Source organism: Mercenaria mercenaria, chromosome 9 (assembly GCF_021730395.1).
Source record: "Mercenaria mercenaria strain notata chromosome 9, MADL_Memer_1, whole genome shotgun sequence".
Taxonomy (NCBI): domain Eukaryota; kingdom Metazoa; phylum Mollusca; class Bivalvia; order Venerida; family Veneridae; genus Mercenaria; species Mercenaria mercenaria.
In genome coordinates this window covers 74,685,484-74,710,528 of record NC_069369.1, presented here as the reverse complement: position 1 = coordinate 74,710,528, position 25,045 = coordinate 74,685,484, and the positions used below count along the sequence as shown (strand labels likewise).

The following is a 25,045-nucleotide window of genomic DNA, read 5'->3' as shown; positions in this document are numbered from 1 at the left end:
TCTTTTTATTTCTTGGTTTGTCTTTTTAAGTAGTTTAGAAACAAAAACTCATTCTAACGTTCATTATAGGGGTTGTGCCTATAAAATACATCACAGGAGTCGCTACTTATATTACTTGTACAGCTGAAAATTGGCAAACTGGGCAAAACTTCATCCAACCCCCTATCCTGTCGTGGATAAGCATATATACAAGACCTAGCATATGAACTATTACATATCACTGCCTTTTTAAATGATGTATGTAATATGCAAAAAAGTAATGTAATATATTTAATACAATTTATTTTAGCTGAATGCTTTTTAATCTATTAAAACAATAAAACTTTTTTGAAGAAAGTGTATAAATGGGTGGGAAATATAAAACACATCTTTCTTCTTACCATTATTTTCTGGACATCTTGCTCCTTTATACACATTTCCAACACTCTAGTAAGATCTTCATAACTAAAAATAAAAGCATTTCATATCATGGTTTATAAAATGTCAGTTGTCACAATCAAAGGGTCTGTCATCTGTTTCCAAAGTCACAAAACTGAGTTTGATAACCAGTCTCGCGATGCAACAATGTCATGGGCAAATTTAAAAATTGAGCTCAGAATCAGCCAATCAGATGTTGGTGTTTTGAAACAGGTCTACAATCTCAGTTTATATATCTTGCCAAAAAATTTGAGGATGGACTGATGTTTTGTCCATACAAAGAACTTATGGGTGAGTGGCATTGCAATTATTTCAGACATATGCTGCCGCAGTCACCAATCTTTATTTGAAACATATGATATATGACGCATGCATCCCATATTATTTTTGTTCAGAAAGAATTAACCAGGGTGTACTGACCACTCTTTTGGTGTCAAAAATGCGCAAGAAATCTGAGTGTTTTTTGGTGATTCAAGGGCCATAATTCCAAAGTGCCTGGGCCAAATTGGCTAGTTATCTAACTTGGCCGAGCACTTATTGGCAAACACATTTTGTTCAAGTTTGGTGAAGATCGGATGAGAAATGTTTAACTTAAAGTGCGGACAAGCTGTTGTGACAGACAGACAGACAGACAGACAGGAGTAAATCAATATGTCTCCCACACCACTGTGTGGTGGGAGACATAACTACTAACATTCTCAGACGCTAAACTACAGTATTTCCGCACTATCTTCAAACAAATAACACATACAGGTATTTGGTAGTGACAAAAAATGAACTTTTGCACAAATGTACAAACATGCACACGCACGCGCACATTGTTCAGTTGACAGCAGTTATAGATATTTCAGTTTTACATACAAAAGATACTTGAAAATTATTTTATTAAATACTTCAATAGTCTGAAAAAAAATTGTGAGTCGGAATGGACCTCAAAATGATTTTGTTCAGTGGGTTTACAGACATGCAAATACATGTACTTATGGTGTGTAAAGTATGCTAGTATATGTGCGTGTGAGTGTGTTTAAGCTAATTTATAGTCACCAACAGTTACCGATACTCCTCTGGAGTATTTGTTAGTAATTTTTACTTGGACGATAATGCAAGATACAGAACACATTCCAATTCCAGAAGTTTCCCTGGTTCTTTAGCATGGCTTATCCCAATGTTAATTAACTGGATGAGTAGGGGCTCAAACTCATGACCCCTTATTTTGTAGTCAAGATTTTGTTACCACTTAACCACTTTATCAGCTCATCCTTAACCTTTAGCTTGCTGGCAGCAAGTGATTCTGATATTTGTGCAGACTGATCTTGGTCCGCAAATGTTTGCTATTCAGTTAATAAAATTTTCAGTGAACACCCCTTGGAATAACAAGAGCTGTCCGTAAGACAGCAAGTGCTCGACTATTCGAATCATTGTCCCAGAAGCAGGAATATTACCCTAAATGTTAAAATATCTATAGAGTTTCAATCTAGTATTTACATTAGTTTTGGAGATAGTAACTTGCATGCAAAACTTTAACCAGATGTTTTAAGTTTGAAAGGGGACATAATTTGGCCAAAATGCATGTCAGAGTTATGGGACTTGAGGAAATCAACTAGTTTTATAACCCTGAAGGCACATGTGAAGTTTCAATTTAATATCTGCATTTGTTTTGCAGATGGTAACTTGCATGTAAAACTTTAACCAGGATTTTCTAAGTCCAAAAGGGGGCATAATTTGCCCAAAATACATGTCAGAGTTTTGGGACTTGACCCAGTGAGGTTGGTAATTAATTTAGAAAATGAAAAAATAAGTTTCAAATCTATTTGCCTTTTAGTAATAGCTGTATGTACATGTACTTGCATGCAAAACATTAACCAGGATTTTCTAAGTCCAAAAGGGGGCATAATTTGGCCAAAATGCAGGTTAGAGTTAAGGGACTAGATGCTATCAACTAGTTTTATAACCCCGAAGACACATATTAAGTTTCAATTCAATATCTGCGAATTTTGGAGAAAGTAACTTGCATGTAAAACTTTAACCAGGATTTTCTAAGTCCAAAAGAGGGCATAATTTGCTCAAAATACATGTCAGAGTTATGGGACTTGTCCCAGTGAGGTTGGTAATTGACCGAGAAAGAGAAAAAATAAGTTTCAAAGCTATATGCCTTTTAGTAATAACTGTATGTACTTGCCCGCAAAACTTTAACCAGGATCTTCTAAGTCCAAAAGGGGGCATAATTTGGCCAAAATGCAGGTCAGAGTTATGGGACTTGATACTATCAACTAGTTTTATAACCCCGAAGACACATATTAAGTTTCAATTCAATATCTGCATTAATTTTGGAGAAAGTAACTTGCATGTAAAACTTTAACCAGGATTTTCTAAGTCCAAAAGAGGGCATAATTTGCTCAAAATACATGTCAGAGTTATGGGACTTGTCCCAGTGAGGTTGGTAATTGACCTAGAAAAAGAAACAAGAAGCTGCTTTCAACAAACGCTTGATGCCCTCGGTGGCACCCTTGTCGATACAAAGCAACCTAAGTCCAAAACGAGGTCAATGTCAAACTGAGGTCAGGTGATGTCTGAAGATGAGGAATGGTCACAGGTTACATCTGCATTAGTATCAAGTCATTCTAGTATGGGGTATTGATGCTAGACGAAACGGTCCCATTTGGTTAACCAAGAGATGGCCCATAAAAAGCAACCTAAGTCCAAAATAAGGTCAAGGTCAAACTGAGGTCAGGTGATGTCTGAAGATGAGGAATGGTCACAGGTTACATCTGCATTAGTATCAAGTCATTCTAGTAAGGGGTATTGATGCTAGACGAAAATGTCCCATTTGGTTAACCTCGTACGGAAGTTCCTACATATGGATACTTATGTGGCTACTCTTTTGTTCTCTCTATTGTTCTTTTAGGCACGTAAAAGAAAAATAGCCACAAGAAAGCCTTACGGAATGAATGACATCAAAGAAAAAGTACAGTTACCTATTGTTCCTATAGCCACCTAAGTATGCAAATGTGAGCTCGGACAAACAAACAAATGGACAGACAGGACAATCACTATATACCTCCTGCATCAGTAGATGCCGGGGGCATAAAAATAAGTTTCAAAGCTATAAGCCCTATGTACCTGCATGCAAAACTTTAACCAAGGTGTGATGCCGATGCCAACGCCAGGGTGAGTAGAATAGCTAGACTATTCTTCGAATAGTCCAGCTAATATTAATGGCACTGCCTCAACAGTCCATTTTAGAAATTTAGCAATCTCTCCATTATGACCTACCCTTTTATGCTTTGCAGATGATGTCCCAGCATAATCAGCCAATGATTAATTGCATGATGCAATTCAAATACTAACAAATTAACCTTTACCCTGATAAATTTCTAAAATGGACTAGTCCATCAATCAATTTCGGCAGTACCATTTATCATTCAAAGGGGTGTTTGCAGAAAATTTACTGACTGAATGGCGAACAGTGCAAACCAGGATCAGCCTGCACTCCAATGCAGTCTGATCTTGGTCTGCACTGGTCGCAAAGGCAGATCGCAGGCTAGACATTAAAAATTGGAAGTGTGATTGTTACAAAATGTTTTATAAAGTTTAAATCCGATATAATGCCAGTTTCTGATAAAGTACATTGTAATATTTTTCCACTGCTGTACTTTTATAACTTTTGTGTGTGTGTGTGTGTGTGTGTGTGTGTGCGTGTGTGTGTTTGGGTATAACGTCTTTTTCAACAATTTTTCAGTCATATAAACGACGGTGTCTATTTGTAGCAGTGAGCACAATGCCCAACTTTATAGTGCTGCCTCACTGGAATATCATGCCATAGGCATGATACCCCACCCAGTCACATTATACTGACACCGGGCTGACCAGTCCTAGCACTATCCCCTTAATGCTGAGCGCCAAGCGAGGAAGCTGCTAGTACCATTTTTTACGTCTTTGGTATGACGCGGCCAGGGATCGAACCCACGACCTCCCGCACTCGAAGCGTATGCTCTACCACTAGGCTACCGAGGAAGTTTATAACTTTTTGAACTGATTTACTATAACAGAATGTTGTAAAATGTCAAGATTTACATACCTAATATCCCCTTGTAAATCTTTTGTGTAGAAGTACATGGTTGCTTCCCTGTAATATGATATAAACAACTCTTTATTAAGAATCAGACTCCAACAAGTTACTTTGGTTCTACAAGTACCAAGGTACTATAAAATTAGAAATTTATGTATGGATTTTTTTTACTATTTTTTGCTTCCTTGGTGAAAAAAAAAATAAACAGTTACAAGTCATTACTAGATGTATTGTTAACAACAGATGACCGTGAAATATGTATGCCCCCCATGATGGCATTTATCATTTTCAGTCCTGTGATTACTTTGACCTTGACTTTTGACCTACTGACCCCTAACATAATAAAGGTGTAGATTTTTTTTTCAGTCTCAACATCATTTTGACCTCGACTTTAATCAACTAGGGACCTCCATGGAGAAATGGTTAAGGTTGCTGACTTAAATCACTTGTCCCTCACAGATGTGGCTGTGAGCCTCACTCGTGGCGCTGAATTCTTCTTGTAAGTCATCCGGCTGGCTTTGGAAGATTGGTGTTTCTATCCAAGCGCACGTCAATCATGAAAATGCACAGCGGGGTACTTTGAGTCTTCCTCCACCATCAAAGCAGAAAGCTGCCATAAGAACTATAACTGTGTCGGTGTGACATTAAACCCAATAAAACAAACAATTGGTTAACTAGCACCCCAAAACAAAAGAGGTCACCTACTGACCACAGGCATTCATCTTATGAAGTACAACCACTGTACGCCAAAGCATTCTTTCCCTACTGAGCAGAAACCATTCTATCTCGAGGTTACTAAGGCCTTCACTTTGACATAATGACCAAACAAAAGCAGTCATCTATGGACAACAGGTAATCACCCTATGAAATTTGACACCTGTAGGCTAAGCATTTTTCAATTATTGAGCAGAAAACATTTTCAGTCTCTTAGATCATTGTGACTTTGACCTTTGACCTGCTGACCCCTTAAACTAAAGAGGTCATCTTCTGACCACAGACACCTATACTATGAAGTTTGATTAAGGGAGCAAACATTCTCTTGTTACAGAAAACCATCTACTGACAGAACATGTGCGGGACACACAGACGGACAGACTTGCCACTATTGTTCTCTTTTGTTCTCTTTACAGTTAAATGGCCCTCTCTATCTTTTAAGTTGCTTAGACAGATAGACACACAGATGGACGTGCCACCGAAATGTTATAGGGGGCTATTTCTTTTGTTATTTTCTTTTCTTGTATAGGGGGGCCCTGGCCCTATAATCTATTGTTAACTGATTGAAGCTATTGTTCTCTTTACAGTTAGATGGCCCTCTCTATCTTTTAAGTTGCTCGGACAGAGAGACAGATGGATGGATGGACTGGACAAATGGACAGACAGACAGACAGTGAGCAAAACAAGCTGAATACAGCAAACATTTAACCTAATGAGAATACCTGAAATTTTCTCCACGAGTTCTGTAATAAAAAGTAAGATTCAAGCACCTGGCATGGTGCAATTATCTATACTGGTACTGATGATAAACCCGAACAGATGATAAAGTCGACCACCTTGGAAATATTCAATTGCAATCGGTTATTTATAAAATTGCACACACCATCAAATAGTTTCCACTTACAACACCAACTGGAGTAAACAAAAACAAAATTGGTAATATTCTGTATAAATAAATGACTTACATTTATTTGTATAAAAAATATTTATCCAAAATTACTGGGGAAGAGGGTGTTTTTTGTGCATGCTCACTGCCGAAACATGAAGGCCTGACATTGGGTCACTTTTCATTACTTGATCAGGAATGACTGTTGCAGCTTTTTGAGAAAGTTTCAATATAATAATACAAAGAAAATTTTGTAAATGACAAAGTGGTTGAATTTATAATCAGTCAAAGTTCATACAATCCCCATTTCACATACCCCTTTCAGGGCCTCACTTCTTGTGAGTTTGCTTACTAAATATAAATTTGAATTGTGTAAAGTTTTCAGCAAATGTTAAGCTTTATTTTGATATGGACCATTAATTACAATTTGCAGAAATAAAAAAGTTACGGGTAAAAAACTTCATTTTCTGTTCGGGTTTATCATCAGTACCAGTAGCTGTAAATAAAAGCATTAAACATTCATATGAAAAGTTCAAAGAAAATGGAAAATAATCTTACCATGCATAATCTAGCTCCTGGTTCCTGAGAAAAATTCTGATCAAATTTCCAAATAACTTGGCATCCTCACTGAAAATGTAAAGAAAACATTTTCAATTAGTGCATTGGTATTAGTAATACCCCCATGCTACGTCTGCTGTCAGACCTCCTACCTACCTCATTAAATTTGAAATAAAAAAAAAAATTCTCTGTGCATGTTAAAGTTCTAGTACAGAAAAGGTCTGACATGACCTTTGCCCAAAAAGTATGACTTTGACCTCTAGAGATAAGTGGATGGCATGTTGCACACAAAATGTCTGACCCTTTGGGATCATGGAGAACATTCATCTTTATTGTAATAGAATTCCACTTAAGCCGTAGCTGCACATTTCATTACCACTCAGAAACAATCTCAATCAAACCACGTCTTCTGTTACGTTGCTTTGTTGAACTCTATGCTTCCAAAGGATCTTTTCATAAATTTTATCAATGAGACAAACATTCCTGCCAATTAAACACAAGCTGCCCATACCGAGCATGCTCAATATTCAGCAATTTCAAAGTCAAACACTATAATTCAGGCCTGAGATTCAGTCAAAAATAAAAAAGCCTGAAAATCTATATTCTCAAGCCTGAAATCTCCATTTCTAATAAGAGTTTAACAGGGAAATTCTTGCAGTCAAAAGCCTGATATCAGGACTAGTCCTGAAAAATCCTCAGGCCTGATAATTTTTATTCTGGTAAGGATGAAATACTTAAATAAATGAGTTATTCAGTTGCAATATTTAAAATATATTACATCCACAGGTAAACATTTTCCCCAAATATTCTAAGAGAAATAAGAGCTATATAATGCAAATAAGTTTCAACCTAGAGTTCTCAAACTTGTTTATGTAAAAACCAGTGTGACCTTAACACCAAATAACCCCTCAAACTATAGTGTCATCTATAAACCGTTCATATCACATATTCTGTAATTACTGATAGGAAATCTTCAAGCTTAATCTTACTCTGACATTGACCTTTGACCTATGGACTTACAAAGTAGATGTAACCTAGTGATCACAGGCAATCATCTTATGAAGTCTGACTGTCCGCCAAAGCATTTGGACATCATTTTCAGTATCAAGGTCACTGTGATCTTGATCTCTGACTTACTGATACATTGATCAAGACATCTACTCACATCAGGCTATAATCCTATAAAATTTGAAAACTTAGTCCAACATCTTCCCTACTGATGGATTATAAACCAGTCTAACAATACAGGAACAATACAGGAACTGACTGACATGTGCAAAATCACCTTAATACCACTTTTTACCTTATACTACCTTGAAATATTTTTTCCTCTCACTTGGAGCAATATTTTCCTTTTGTTATCACACTGTCCTCTTTTGCACTGAACTGATTACTAGTCATGTGACCAGGCCAGTTTTATGAATCATCAAATGCACAGGAATAACATTTTTTTTACTTTAATAGCTTATAGTTTATACTTATTCATTTTAGGTCAATTGTGAAGCAACTTATATTTATCACTCTCAACACCTAATTTCTGATGGAATCCATACCAAGAGGGTATGAGAGAAGAGAAATCTGATTCCCTTTTAATGCTGAGTGCCAAGCAAGGGAGCTACTGGTACCATTTTTCACGTCTTTGGTATGACATGGTCAGGGATTGAACCCACATGCGAAGCGGACGCTCTACCACTAGGCTATCCAGGTGGTAATATCCCATCTTCTTTTAAGGTGAATAAAAGGTATGCTTCTCTGACTCGAAACAAGGGCATCAGTAGCAGAGTGGTTAAGGTAGCAGACTTCGAATCACCTGCAATTCACCAGGTGCCCCCATCCCTCGATGGTTCTATCTAGGTGCCCCCTCCACCCCATCCCTCGATGGTTCTATCCAGGTGCCCCCCCCCCCACCCCATCCCTAGATGGTTCTATCCAGGTGCCCCCATCCCTCGGTGGTTCTATCCAGGTGCCCCCCCCATCCCTCAAGGTTCTATCCAGGTGCCCCCCATCCTTCAGTGGTTCTATCCAGGTGCCCCCCCTCCCTCGATGGTTCTATCCAGGTGCCCCCATCCCTCGATGGTTCTACCTAGGTGCCCCCCATCCCTCGGTAGTTCTATCCAGGTGCCCCCCATCCCTCGCTGGATCTATCCAGGTGCCCCCATCCCTCGGTGGTTCTATCCAGGAGCCCCCCCCCCCCCCCCCCCCCATCTCTCGGTGGTTCTATCCAGGTGCCCCCCATCCTCCGGTGGTTCTATACAGGTGCCCTCCATCCCTTGCATTCACATCCATGCATGAAATAATGCCCAGATGGGGCAACTGGCTATATGACCTCTGAATGTGTCTTTGTGATGTTTAACCCAATCATAACAAAACTAATTGTAACAATAAATTTTAAAGCTGCACTTGGTTTACACTTACTCATTTTAGCCTGATTGTGATAAAAGCTTCAAGCTTACCTAAACCCTCTCGAGTCCACTTCCTGGAAAAACCAGTATTGGTCTCAAGTCCACTTCCTGGAAAAACCAGTATTGGTCTCAAGTCCACTTCCTGGAAAAACCAGTATCGGTCTCAAGTCCACTTCCTGGAAAAACCAGTATCGGTCTCAAGTCCACTTCCTGGAAAAACCAGTATTGGTCTCAAGTCCACTTCCTGGAAAAACTATTACTGGTGTCATATCAGAAGGCATGGTCATGACCCCAGTGGGACTAAAACCCACACCCCTGGGTTGAGCAACTGACAGCTTAACCACTAGACCTGTGCATCCCTTTAGTTGCACTTTTTCACCTGTATATTTATATATATTTATTTTTTAACTCAGTCAACTGAGATGTGATATATTGGAAGAAAGGTTATAAAACACCATCAATTATCTTACATCTGAACATCAGGATTTTGTACCCTTTCATCATAAAGTCTCTTTGCCTCTGGCAGAAACTGTTGCCCAAACTGAAACAAAAATCAAATACAGTTAAACTGCATTATCTCAGACTCTACGGGACCGGGAAAATTTGTTTGAGTTATCAGTAGTTCGCAGTATCGAACAATAAATATTATAGAGGGATTTTGCCGGGACCTGACGTTAAAGGGTGCCTTCCGAATTATCCAAGATCAAGCAAACAAAGTTCAACTGTTACAGTAATAGATGGAAAAGAAAATATTTACACTGTCTTGCATCAAATTAATGAAAACTTGAAATGTCTAATGGTAAGAGCATATGTCTTCCATACTGCTTCATTTAACCTTTAGACTGCTAAATTTCTAAAATGGACTGGTCCATCGTTCAATCTGAGCAATACCATTTATTTTTCAAAGGTGTGTTTAAAGGTGTGTTCACTGAAAATTTACTGACTGAATAGCGAACAGTGCAGACCATGACGTGCAGGCTGATCTTGGTCTGCACTGGTCGCAAAGGCAAGCTCAGTTGCCGCCAGGCTAAAGGTTAAATGGATCAATGTGTAAGCAATATGCAGTTAAAGCACAAATACATGTAGACAATATAAGGTTACATTCACTGGCGTTAGGTGCAGATGGGAATATCTGGCTCGGGGATAACTGATTAAACAGCTATCTATGAGCTGGATATTCCCACCCTTACCTTTAACCATTCCTGCATACCATATTCAACTAAAAATAGTGAAAATAAAATCAAACAAACAACTTTCTTTATAGCTTTATTCCCTTACAGCAACATATTAAACAAAGCATAGGAAATCAACATTCATAAACATGTAGACAAGATGTCATGACATTTCAGACAAATAACCATAATTAGTTCAGGTTTTGTTTTATCATTAATTTTGTAGTGTAACATAATGTATTTTTTCGTGAAATAACGTTTTGAAATGCTTTTGAGAAAAGCGCATGTCTCCCACAACTGCCTAATCATCTTAATAGTAAATCATTCTTTATATACTGTTTACTTAGAGCACATATGCACATGCGCTTTTCTGGCCTCAAAAGGACATAGGGGTCCTTTTGAGGTCAAAAATGTGCAAGAAGGTAATTCAAGGGCCATAATTCTGAAGTGCCTGGGCCGATTTGGCTAGTTATCGAACTTGGCCGAGCACTTATTGGCAAACACATTTTGTTCAAGTTTGGTGAAGATCAGATTAGAAATGTTCAACTTAGAGTGCAGACAAGCTTTGTGAAAGACAGACAGACAGACAGACAGACAGACACACACAAACACACACACAGACAGGAGTAAATCAATATGTCTCCCACATCGCTGTGTGGTGGGAGACATAACTATCAAGGTATTTGATTTTTAACCCTTTTTTGCAATGAAATATAAACTACTGCATTTATCTTCTACAAAGAATGCAGTTCATTATATGTCATTTACAGCACGAGAGTCATCTTATAATCCATGGGGTGTAAGATAGAGTTTTCCAGCAATGGTGACAAACACTGAAAAGCCCTGTATGGAATGCAAGAAACATAAATGTTTAACCTTCACCCTACTAAATTCTAAAATGGCTTGGTCCATCATCCAATTTGGGCATTACCGCTTTTTAACTAAAGGGGTGTTCACAAAAAGATTAAATGACTAAATACGGAACAGTGCAGACCAAGATGAGCCTACATGGATGCGCAGGCTCGTTTTGGTCCGCACTGGTTGTAACGGCAGATTCACATGCCACCAGCACGCTAAAGGCTGATTTTCCATTTGCTATATTCCACCTCTTCATCCTTTTAAAATGACAGAATATAAAGACAAGAGCACCACCTACGTATGCCATCGCTCGTCTGCAAGTGCTGGACAGTATGTAAGAAAAAAGTTACACAGTTCAGAATTTCTAAGTGCAAAAAGGGCCATAATTCTGAGAAAAGGCAAGTTAGACTTATGGTTCATAACTTACAGTCATCTAATGATGATAAACAAGTGTGCAAAGTTTTAAAGCTGTAGCTCTTATAGTTTTTTAGAACAAGAGGACCATGATGGTCCTGAATCGCTCACCTGTCCCCACATGACCCAGTTTTGAACTGAGTATGAGGTCGTTTTTTCTATCATTTGACATAGTGACCTAGTTTTTGAGCTAATGTGACCCAGTTTTGAAATTGACCTAGATATCATCAAGATAAAAATTCTGACCAATTTTCATGAAGATCCATTGAAAAATATGGCCTCTAGAGAGGTCACAAGGTTTTTCTATTATTTGACCTAATGACCTAGTTTTTGAAGGCACATGACCCAGTTTTGATATCTAGATATCATCAAGGTGAACATTCCCACCAATTTTCATGAAGATCTCATGAAAAATATGGCCTCTAGAGAGGTCACAAGGTTTTTCTATTTTTATACCTACTAACCTAGTTTTTGAAGGCACATGACCCAGTTTCGAACTTGACCTAGATATCAACAAGGTGAACGTTCTGACCAATTTTCATGAAGATCCATTTAAAAGTATGGCCTCTAGAGAGGTCACAAGGTTTTCTTATTATTTGACCTACTGACCTAGTTTTTGAAGGCACGTGACCCAGTTTCGAACTTGACCTAGATATCATCAAGGTGAACGTTCTGACCAATTTTCACGAAGATCCATTTAAAAGTATGGCCTCTAGAGAGGTCACAAGGTTTTTCTATTTTTAGACCTACTGACCTAGTTTTTGATCACAGTTGACCCAGTTTCGAACTTGACCTAGATATCATCAAGATGAACATTCAGACTAATTTTCCTACAGATCCCATAAAAAATATGGCCTCTAGAGAGGTCATAAGGTTTTTTTATTATTTGACCTACTGACCTAGTTTTTAACTGCATGTGACCCAGTTTCGAAACTGACCCAGATATCATCAAGGTGAACATTCTGACTTAACTTTCATGAAGATCCATTGAAAAGTATGGCCCCTAGAGAGGTCACAAGGTTTTTCTATTTTTTGACCTACTGACCTAGTTTTGGACCGCATGTGATCCAGTTTCGAACTTGACCTTGATATCATCAAGATGAACATTCAGACCAACTTTCATAAAGATCCCATGAAAAATGTGACCTCTAGAGTGGTCACAAGCAAAAGTTTATGGACAGACGCACGGACGACGGATGCTGCATGATCACAAAAGCTCACCTTGTCACTTTGTGACATGTGAGCTAAAAAGGGGACCTAAGCATAAAAAATTTAATCAAGAAACTCAAAGTACAAAAAGGGCCATAATTTTGATAAAATGCATATCCGAGTCACGCTTCTTGGCCTACAGTCATCTAATGATGATTAACAAATGTGCAAAGTTTCAAAGCTGTAGCTCTTACAAATTTTGAGAAACGGTATACCGGTACCTAAACAAAAATTTTAACCAACACCAACGCCAACGATCAAGTGACAATACCTTGTAGAGTTTTTTTCAAAAATCAGACAAGCTAAAAAGAATACAATTGTCAAGAATACCATACCTCCTGTGGGACATGATCACTCGTAAACACTCCGAGAAATTTCCACAGTAAAAGAGCACGTCTACCTAACCTTTTCAGATGAAAATCAGTATCTGAAATATAAAGTTTAACATACATATTCTGTTAATAGCATTTACAAATATTTTTCAAGTCATTTCTATGGGCTACGTTAATGTAATTGTTTTGTTTATATTTTACAGGAAACTGTAGGTGCTTGGAACAGCAGCTTTATGATTGGTTAATTCAAAATTCAAAACCCTGTGACAAAATTAATGATTTGCAAGGAGGGGATACGAGGTCCAAAATTAAGGTACATGATTATTAAACCTATTCAAAAGCTTGAACTCCAACTCATCAACTAAAGTTCTATAAGGTCTTTTGTGACTTTAAATGAGCCGTGCCATGAGAAAACCAACATAGTGGGTTTGCGACCAGCATGGATCCAGACCAGCCTGGGCATCTGCGCAGTCTGGTCAGGATCCATGCCGTTCACTTTCAAAGCCTAATGTAATTAGAGAAACCGTTAGTGAACAGCATGGATCCTGACCAGACTGCGCGGATGCGCAGGCAGGTCTGGATCCATGCTGATCGCAAACCCACTATGTTGGTTTTCCCATGGCACGGCTCAAATCATATTTTGTACAAGAAAGAGGAATAATTACAGCATATTCTGTTACTGTCCATCATTACCTAATGATCTAAATACATGATAATTCATCATTTTATACTCCAGCTCACAAGTTTTATCAATACTGCATGAAAAGTTATACAGTTCTAACACGGCTGTTAATTGCCAGACAAAGCCAAACTGTTTTAACCGAGAAGTCCTCTGTCACAAAGCTATAAAGCAGCCCCAAGGAAGGTTTGGGTGAACCATTCGGCCTCTATACTGAACTAAACAGATGTGCAAAATGAATTCATTCTGACATCTTTAACTAAACGCTTGTTTAAACAATTTTGAAACACTATTTATTCCATATTACTCGACATAAAATAAGAACATGTACCATTCTTTGTCTTTTATTTATCTCATTGTTATACTGTTAAATGTTTTAAGATCATATAACACATTATGACGAACAAATGACTTAAAATACTTGATTTCTAAATTAATATATTCTACATCTGCTAAGGTAAATGCATCAATAGATCTGAGAAAAACATTGAAAAGTTAAGTTGGCATGTTTTTGGCCGCTCTATCTTCAAGCGAGAGGAGACCAGGCGCAAGCATGAGACAACACGCGATGCGATGACCCCTAAAAACCGCAGACGGCACCCAGCACACGGACCACACCCGAATGTATGACAGCAGACCTCAGCTCACCACGGCTCCGCACCAAAACGATGCCACGAAGCAAGTCAAGAGCTGCTACCAAACACTCAGTGCTAGAAAGCTGTCTGATATATGTCTGTGCTAAAACAAGAACGACAATATTGGCATTATTGTCCACGAAAACGGCACGCGTTAAATATTCATGAGACAGCCCAATTCTTCAGCTAGTAAAACTAAAATACGGACTGACCGGGCCTACCACACAAAACACCAACTGATGCACCCAGACACACTTCACCTTGCAAGAAGCAACGCAACATAGGCACCACACAACATTATAGTGAAGCATTACAGACAACGGAATGCAACCAGGGCCTCACCAGTACCATTGTGATGCATTACAGACACTTCATATCGCAAGAAACAACGCAACATAGGCATTCACACACTATAGTGAAGCACTACGGACAACGGAATGCAACTTGGGCCCTCACCAGTACCATATGATACATTACAGACACAACCTAGGTTTCGCCAATACTGTAATTATTCACTATAGAAGCTTCACTACGCAAAAAAGCAAAGCAACCTAGGCATCACCAGAACCTATAGTGGTGCACTACAACCACTTCACAAGCAAGCAACGCAACGCAACGCAATGCAATCTAGGACTCGCCAGTACTATAAGGACGAAATCCTAGTGACCCGAAGCAACTTCAGGTCAACCAACCTTAAATAGCAAGGTGCATCTTTTGCAATGAAAAACCTTTGGTGCACTGTTTAAGACAATAATGCCCTTGTGATAGGCCCGATAAAGGCAAAACATAGCTTCACCAAACTGAGCGGGACCGTGTCCATAACTGACAGACGACAACGCAAATTACACTGAACTGTTCCGAATAAAATTCATCACACCAAACTCATAGATATATCCTCTAGTTCGGCGTCTACCGTATAAATCGCCACAAAACAAACACCCAACCGGTTATTGTTTAGCAATCTAATTAACTCGGTATCTCGCCTGATCCCCTCAATTCAACATTATTTGAGCGACAGTCCTAACATTTAAGGTATAATTACCGATTCATAAAAATTACAAAAACATAAATAACTGCCAGTGAGCCTTATCTTTTATCTAGAAGCTAAGATATAAATGAAAATACCTAAGCTAAAGTAATACACAAGTTCATGTAATTTCTTTCCTATATATTCTTTTACAGAAAATGTCTTAAACATTAACTTAATTTCCGATATCCTAAAAAAAGCAGACAGCTCCAGTTAAAAACATCTAACGAATGCTGTTATTTATCAACACAATACACCTGAATTCCATAATCGGGAACTATCCAAAGTTAATTTCCAGGAATTATCTATCTACGGTACTTTGAAGTTCCTTCGACTTGGCTTCTATCACAGAACATTCATTCGTAACTTCTTTGAGTATGATTATAATTGGGATATCGGAGACTTCACAGTGTACGTTGCACTAACAGCTCACTGACATCTTCAATAAACGCCATATAAGAAATCTGTACCCTGAAAGTATAATACAAAACGCAGCAAATCTGACACAAATTTCTCCAGAATGTCAGGTCTTTCACCAAAAAAAACTAAGTTAACCATAAAAAACTACTGCATTAGCAACCTTAGGGGTGTGGCGGGAGGGTAAGTTTATCTTTACTGAACGACATGTAGAAGAACTGTAGATTCTGTCAGTGTATAATAACGGTCTATTCGCCCTTTCAGACGCAATGTGAGAAATCTGCACGGGCTTTTTGCTTTTATATCGAACAACTGGCTGTGTTCTCGGCTCGCTGAACATGCACATCAGTACTGTATTAATAAAACGAGAACCAGTTCAACTGAATAATAAAGGCCGATTAATCCCGAATCCTTAGCAACTAACAAACATTTTAAGTCTCGAGGAATAAATGAAATTATTATAAGGAAATAATTTATATTATTCCATATTACTCGACATAAAATAAGAACATGTACCATTCTTTGTCTTTTATTTATCTCATTGTTATACTGTTAAATGTTTTAAGATCATATAACACATTATGACGAACAAATGACTTAAAATACTTGATTTCTAAATTAATATATTCTACATCTGCTAAGGTAAATGCATCAATAGATCTGAGAAAAACATTGAAAAGTTAAGTTGGCATGTTTTTGGCCGCTCTATCTTCAAGCGAGAGGAGACCAGGCAGCGCAAGCATGAGACAACACGCGATGCGATGACCCCTAAAAACCGCAGACGGCACCCAGCACACGGACCACACCCGAATGTATGACAGCAGACCTCAGCTCACCACGGCTCCGCACCAAAACAGTGCCACGAAGCAAGTCAAGAGCTGCTACCAAACACTCAGTGCTAGAAAGCTGTTTAACAAACACCATGCGTCCCGTCTCCTCTCGATTTATTGATTTTTTCCGCCACAATAAATTTGCAAAATTTATCCCCCAAAAAAATCAACACAAAGAAATATTAGACATTTACAATTTTCTATTAAAGCATCTCTGTGACCGCGGCAAATCTCAAGTAAAATGCAATGAATCCGCACGAAAGAAATTATAGCGAACGCATAAAATTAGGTAAACATTCAATCCACACGGCAAGCCAACCGCTGGAGTCGAAATATCACGCGTTGTTACCGAAAGATACTGTAATATTTCTAATACGAATGATCAGTACGTACAGGAAAAACTAATTAAGCGTATTGATGCACTTATCCCTAATAGCATAAATCTGAACAACATTTTACCGGGAAAAAAGTTGCTGTGGCATAACACATTATAGTGTGATTTGGTTAACCGTAAAAATCTTGGGCAAACTAGATCTTAACAAAATAATTCGATGTTAGGTTATTTGTGACGTCAGAACTTCTGAATCACAGTAAGTAGTCATGAAAAATTATTTGTTTTATTTGCGTGTATACATGTAAAAGTACATACATAGTTTCAAATCACCAAAAATTCGTAATTTCGGATATTGTTTAATAGTTTACCTAAATCAATGAAGAATTGTATCAACTTTTGGCACACACAAGTTTTATTTGAATTTGTGTCCAAATTGTGAAATAATTGTCATAAATTTAAACCTCTAGCATGTAAAGCGTCGGTAGCGATTGAACATTTTCTCAGAAACTGCTTGATCTATTTGGTCTTTTGAATGTTTGACTCGGGGGATATTGCCCATAAGAAAATAGTATCTTAATATTTCATAGAATCGCGTTAAATTAATGGAATTATGGGCAAGCTACACTGGTTTCGTTTTGTTTTTTCAACAAAATAAAATCCCCTTTCTGATTTGTCTTAGAATTTATTAAACGTATAACCAAATACTGTCCGTAAAAGACAGGTCAGCCTCTTCTCTAAATACCGGATCCCACCGACGCTTGAATCTACCAGTACACTTAATTAATCTGAATAGGTGCCTGCCAAAATAGGCTAATATGAAAACAACTGTAAACATCCTTTATTCGTAGTTATAATAAATCTGCAATAAAACAGGTTTATGTCTACCGCCGCAAAAATGAATTTGATTCCGTATGACAACCCTGTAATAGATTACTTTAAACACTCTCATATAAAAACTAATGAAAATAATGCTCGTAAGGTATGATAAACTTTGATGAGAACCCTTACACTAAACCATACGTCATGAATAAACATGATGACGTATTCCACTAAATATAGGCTATACTTTTACCGGTTATAATTGTCGAAATATTTCAAATGCTTTTAAAAGCAGTGCTACACATTATCAGAGAATCGGTAGAGATTTCCGACCAATGAAATAAAATGTGTATTTTATACTTCTTTGTTCTAAATAAAGAATGTCTTGAACTTTTCAATTTGAAGGCGAAGCAGGCCATTTCAAATGCCATTAAAACGACCAGGCACGTGATTGGTTTTGAATAAAATATTTATATGAAGGCACCCAAACATAATCGCCACTGAATTTGATTTCTTTATTCGACAAGTCGGTACCCCAGATAAATGGGGAATAATATAATAGTTCTAGAACAATTCTATCGGAAGTTATGCCACATTTATGCCACGTGTCAGGCAACAGTTTGCGTGACACCAATGACCTTTAATCCAAACCTTCACCCCAAGCATTTGCAGAAAAAACAACTGTTTACCCTGATTGGTAATCCAACAAGAGCACCGCCTTGCGGGTGCTGACGCTCATCTGATTTTTTTTGTATAATAGAAATATTGTCCTACCCATGATTTTCTAAGTCTAAAAAGGGCCATCATTCTTGCAAAAAGCAGGATAGAGTTATGTTTCTTGATGTACAGTGTCCACTTATGATTGTGAAAAACTGTTGCAAGTTTTAAAGCAATAGGTTTGATAGTTTATGAGAAAAGTTGCCTTAAACATAATACTCAACCAAGAAAATGATTTTCTAAGTCCAAAAGGGGCAATAATTATTGCAAAAAGCAGGATGGAGTTATGTTGCTTGCTGTACAGGGTCAGCTTATGATGGTGAAACAAGTGTTGCAAGTTTCAAAGCAATAGCTTTGATAGTTTTATAGAGAAAAAGTTGACCTAAACATAAAACTTAACCAAGAAATCTGATATTTCTAAGTCCAAAAGGGGCCATAAATCTTGCAAAAAGCAGGATGGAGTGTTGTTTCTTGCTGTACAGGGTCAGCTTATGATGGTGAACAAGTCTTCCAAGTTTTAAAGCAATAGCTTTGATAGTTTAGGATAAAAGCTGACCTAAACATAAAACTTAACCAAGAAAACTGATTTTCTAAGTCCAAAAGGGGCAATAATTCTTGCAAAAAGCAAGATGGAGTTATGTTTCTTGATGTACAGGGTCAGATTATGATGGTGAACAAGTATTCCAAGTTTCAAAGCAATAGCTTTGATAGTTTAGGAGAAAGTTGACCTAAACATAAAACTTAACCAAGAAATCTGATATTTTCTAAGTACAAAAGGGGCCATAAAATCTTGCAAAAAGCAAGATGGAGTTATGTTTCTTGCTATACAGGGTCAGCTTATGATGGTGAACAAGTCTTCCAAGTTTCAAAGCAATAGCTTTGATAGTTTAGGAGAAAAGCTGACCTAAACATAAAACTTAACCAGGCAACGCCGACGCAGACGCCGACGCCGACGCCGACACCGACGCCGACGCCGACAACCGCTCAAGTGATGACAATAACTCATCATTTTTTTTCAAAAAATCAGATGAGCTAAAAATAGTCCTAAAAAAAAAAAAAAAAAAAAAAAAAAAAAAAAAAAATGGGTATACCGACTGTAATATCGCAAGAATCCTAGTATTGTTAAATCTAAATAAATCTCAACCCTTATGTGGTGATAGGCTTGCTAAATCAACAGAATGAGCCGGATGAAGCAGAGACGAAACAATCCACATACATCTGCAGTCCTGAATAAAAATTATTCTGTGAAACAATCGTTTTTTTTGTTTGTTTTTTTTTTTTTTAATTTACTTTCTGAAGTGTAGTGGTCAGAATTCGGATCACCATCTGTAGGTCTACAAATCAGGCTCTGAACCCCAAAATTTCAATCATTATTGCTTTGTTTTTTTCGTTTGCCAACTGCTATCAAATCCTTAAATACATTTTAAAGCCGCAAAACCACCTCCAGTAAAATCGTCTAGATAGTTCTGCTGTTGCCTGATTTCATGTTTGATTTCAACACAAAATTCTTAAATGCCCACCACGACCTAGTAACCTTTTCTTTTTAACCACGGAAACTTCATGAAAATCATTCTTAAATTACAAGTAATATACAGCCATGATGGATAATCAAGGCCCTTCCTTAAATAAATGAGTTTTACAGCTTCGTATGCAAAAACTTATTCAATCAATCTCTTATCATCATAGTTTTAAGAGCATAGCATAGAATGACTACTTTACATTGAAGAAACCAAATGTGTTTCGAAATTTAACTTAATACACTAATTTCTGTACATATTGTTACATTGATTAAATATAGTATTAAGTCATTAAACGCCTTGTTTTGGCCTAATCTATGTCACCGTCAACTTGTTACTAAATACTTGTATATTTCAATCTTTTCATGCAAATCATGTAAAACTACCGTCATGGAAATACAAAAGAATACAGGTATTTTGTGGCGTATCTTTAAATCCTAGCAAATTTTGCAATGTTATCCATTCCTCAAAAGGAAGTGTTGTATCAAAATAAAAACTTTCTGTGTCAGTCCAGTGTTTGTGTTAGCAGAGAAGACTATTAAACGTACTAGACAGTATGCGTTTTGCGTTTTTTGATGACAAGTCCCTTGACCTAGATCTTGACCTATTTTAGAAATTTAACAGCTGTTATTTTGGGTCGATATAGTCTACTTTGACCGGTGAATTTGCTAAGTTAACTATATCGATATTTCTTTTTTTTTTTTTTTTTTTTTTTTTGAGCTCTGAGACGAAATTTCATTTGAACTTCATCTCCGGGCGCGACCCCAATCTTGACCCCTAAAATGTCTCTGAAATGTTCTACTTGCAAATTATCCCGGGATGTGGGTTTTGATACTTCACTGAAAAGTTATACTGACTGCAGGACACTCCCGAATGTGGAGCGAAGTATGTGCTTTTTTATGGAAAATTTGAATATTAATGAAGTAATTGCACATGCAGTGACGTGTACTCACCCGAACCGTTTCCGCTGCGTCATTAACCTGCACACATCGCCACCACAAGTCTGTTATGTTTTAAGACCAGGATGCGGGCGATATCACCCGACGCAACTGAAACTGCCCACCGAGCACACGCCATGCTAAAACTTGTACATGTAACAAAGCATTTTCTGAACTTATCATGATTGGTTAGATATGTCGCCGCATAAATAATGAACGCTTACGACACTGCATATAGAATAATTCTGCCCGAGTGTTTTCAGCCTGACCGTCGGTAGACAGTCTAAAATGTCTTTTCTTACAAAAAACGTTTTGATAACTAAATGCCCCCTTTGACCGGCAATAATGCCAAATGATATATTCGTCTCTGAAAATCTGTTCAAGGGAGGAAAGCAGATGTGCCGCCAATAAGACACTGGTAAGACTAACAGAAGGTATGATTTAATTTGCGCATCTTCCTACAGACTGTAACTTTTGTTCAATATTAGACATGCTGACCATACAGACGAGCCTAGTATAGATGACCTATACACTTACACCGCCACACACCTCCTTGAAATTTTACCTCTAAACCATGACATAGTCTTGTGAAATACCCGAACCATATAAAATACTTAAAATCAATAATATTATTAATTACACCCACCAGCATTATCTTGTAACTGTCTGTTTCTTCCTTCTCGATATCGTTTGCACAATTACCGGTCCCTCGTGTTCCAAGGTCATGTGGAGGTATCTGATTCCGCACCTCGTTCCTGGCCGGCCTTTTGTTTCTCTCCTCTCGTCCTATGGTGATATTCCTGTTGTTGACGATTTTGCTCTTACATTTTGCCTGTGACCTTCGTCCTTCCTTTCCCGGCCTTGTCGTTTAGGTCTAACACGTTCATGCGGCATCTCAATTTAAGATTACTTTAAGTTTATCTTTACTGAACGACATGTAGAAGAACTGTAGATTCTGTCAGTGTATAATAACGGTCTATTCGCCCTTTCAGACGCAATGTGAGAAATCTGCACGGGCTTTTTGCTTTTATATCGAACAACTGGCTGTGTTCTCGGCTCGCTGAACATGCACATCAGTACTGTATTAATAAAACGAGAACCAGTTCAACTGAATAATAAAGGCCGATTAATCCCGAATCCTTAGCAACTAACAAACATTTTAAGTCTCGAGGAATAAATGAAATTATTTTAAGGAAATAATTTATATTATTTCATTACATACATAAAGGTCTTTGAAACTGAATCTTACCAGTTTTGGGACATTTTCTGAAACTAATTGCTCTTAGTCAATCAAACATTTTTACTGACTATTAATAATTAATGTCAGAAAAATGCCACTGGAAGCAGCAGCTCAAAGAATCCTCCCCCAATAACCCCAGGAAGATAGTCTTGACTGCTTCCAAAAGTACCCTTGACCAAGTTTAAGATCTCAGGTAACCCAGTTTTGAATGTGACCCATATTTTATGGTGGAAAACATTCTGACAAGTTTTTATTAAGATTAAATGGTAAATGTGGCCTCTACAATGTTAACACTGTTTTCTAATGGTTTGACTTGGTGGCCTAGTTTTTATCTCTGGTAAACCAGTTTTAAACTCATAGACAAACATTCTGACAAAGCTTTATGAAGATCAAGTAAAAAATATTGCCTCTAGAGTGTTAACACGGTTTTTCTATGATCTGACCTAGTGACCAAGTTTTTGATCTCAGGTATTCCAATTTTAAACATATCCTATATGTCATGGAGACAGATACTGACAAATTTGAGGTATTCAAGCAGAAAATGTGGCCTTTAGAGTATTAAAAAGGTTTATCTGTGATTTGGCTCTTAAGAAGAGCTAAATCATAATCCAGTTTAAAACTTGACCTTGATTTCACTGAGACGAACATTATGACAAAGTTTTATGAAAATGAGGTAGAAAACGTGGCCACTAGTGTTAACAAAGTTTTCCTATTAAATGACCTAGCCACCTACTTTCTGACCCCAGATGACCCTGTAACTTATTCATCTGAGGTTTAATTGAGAGTAACATTCTGGCCCAGTTACATTGAGATTTGGCCTAAATTGTGACCTCCTGAATGTTACCTGTCACATTGCTGACATCACACTACACACTAGGCACAACACAGGATGATTACAAAAGCTCACCATGAGCACTTTGTGACTCTGTACATTATCTGAGAGAAAATCCTATGTATTCAAGACAAAATGATAGTCAAAGAATGTGAAACAAGAGGACCATGATGGTCCTGAATCGCTCACCTCTTCCCACATGACCCAGTTTTGAGTATGAAGTGGTTTTTTCTATTATTTGACATAGTGACCTAGTTTTTGAGCTCATGTGACCCAGTTTTGAACTTGACCTAGATATTATCAAGATAAAAATTCTGTCTAATTTTCAAGAAGATCCATTGAAAAATATGGTTTCTAGAGAGGTCACAAGGTTTTTCTATTATTTGACCTATTGACCTAGTTTTCAAAGGTACGTGACCTTGTTTTAATTTTAACCTAGATATCATCAAGGTGAACATTCTCACTAATTTTCATGAAGATCTCATGAAAAATATGGCCTCTAGAGAGGTCACAAGGTTTTTCTATTTTTATGCCTAGTTTTTGACTGCACGTGACCCAGTTTCGAAACTGACCAACATATCATCAAGGTGAACATTCAGATCAATTTTCATGAAGATCCATTGAAAAATATGGCCTCTAGAGAGGTCAAAAGATTTTTCTAATTTTAGACCTACTGACCTAGTTTTTGACCGCAGTTGACCCAGTTTCAAAGTTGACCTAGATATCATCAAGGTGAACATTCAGACCAACTTTCATACAGATCCCATGAAAAGTATGGCCTCTAGAGAGGTCACAAGGTTTTTTTATTATTTGACCTACTGACCTAGTTTTAAGGCACGTGACCCAGTTTCAAATCTGACCCAGATATCATCAAGGTGAACATTCTGACCAATTTTGATGGAGATCCATTCACAAGTATGGCCTCTAGAGAGGTCACAAGGTTTTTCTATTTTTAGACCTACTGACCTAGTTTTTGACCGCACATGACCTTGTTTCGAACCTGACCTAGATATCATCAAGATGAACATTCAGACCAACTTTCATACAGATCCCATGAAAAATATGGCCTTTAGAGAGGTCACAAGGTTTTTCTATTATTTGACCTACTGACCTAATTTTTGAAGGCACTAGACCCACTTTTGAAACTGACCTAGATATCATCAAGATGAACATTCAGACCAACTTTCATACAGATCCCATGAAAAATATGGCCTCTAGAGAGATCACAAGGTTTTTCTATTATTTGACCTACTGACCTAGTTTTTGAGGGCACATGACCCACTTTCGAACTTGACCTAGATATCATCAAGGTGAACATTCTGACCAATTTTCATGAAGATCTCATGAAATATATGGCCTCTAGAGAGGTCACAAGGTTTTTCTATTTTTAGACCTACTGACCTAGTTTTTGACTGCACGTGACCCAGTTTCAAACTAGACCAAGATATCATCAAGATGAACATTCAGACCAACTTTCATACAGATCCCATGAAAAATGTGGCCTTTAGAGAGGTCACAAGGTTTTTCTATTATTTGACCTACTGACCTAGTTTTTGATGGCACGTGACCCAGTTTCGAACTTGACCTAGATATCATCAAGATGAACGTTCTGACCAATTTTCATGAAGATCTTGTGAAATATATGGCCTCTAGAGAGGTCACAAGGTTTTCTATTTTTAGACCTAGTTTTTGATGGCACATGACCCAGTTTCGAACTTGACCTAGATATCATCAGGGTGAACATTCTGACCAATTTTCATGAAGATCTTGTGAAATATATGGCCTCTAGAGAGGTCACAAGGTTTTTCTATTTTTAGACCTACTGACCTAGTTTTTGACCGCACATGACCTTGTTTCGAACCTGACCTAGATATCATCAAGATGAACATTCAGACCAACTTTCATACAGATCCCATGAAAAATATGGCCTTTAGAGAGGTCACAAGGTTTTTCTATTATTTGACCTACTGACCTAATTTTTGAAGGCACGAGACCCACTTTTGAATCTGACCTAGATATCATCAAGATG

At 37.6% G+C, this 25,045-nt stretch overlaps 1 protein-coding gene across 1 annotated transcript in view; it reads right to left on the bottom strand.

Moving 5' to 3' along the window:
- The window catches only part of LOC123546302 (pentatricopeptide repeat domain-containing protein 3, mitochondrial-like), a 65,184-nt gene that overhangs the window by 2,868 nt on the left and 37,271 nt on the right, over positions 1-25,045 (bottom strand). The window contains exons 17-21 of the mRNA XM_053551725.1: positions 13,035-13,126; positions 9,517-9,587; positions 6,645-6,713; positions 4,496-4,543; positions 381-444 (exon numbers count right to left, since the gene is read on the bottom strand). Of these exons, the coding sequence (XP_053407700.1) occupies positions 381-444; positions 4,496-4,543; positions 6,645-6,713; positions 9,517-9,587; positions 13,035-13,126 (344 nt within the window). The remainder of the gene's footprint in view (positions 1-380; positions 445-4,495; positions 4,544-6,644; positions 6,714-9,516; positions 9,588-13,034; positions 13,127-25,045) is intronic.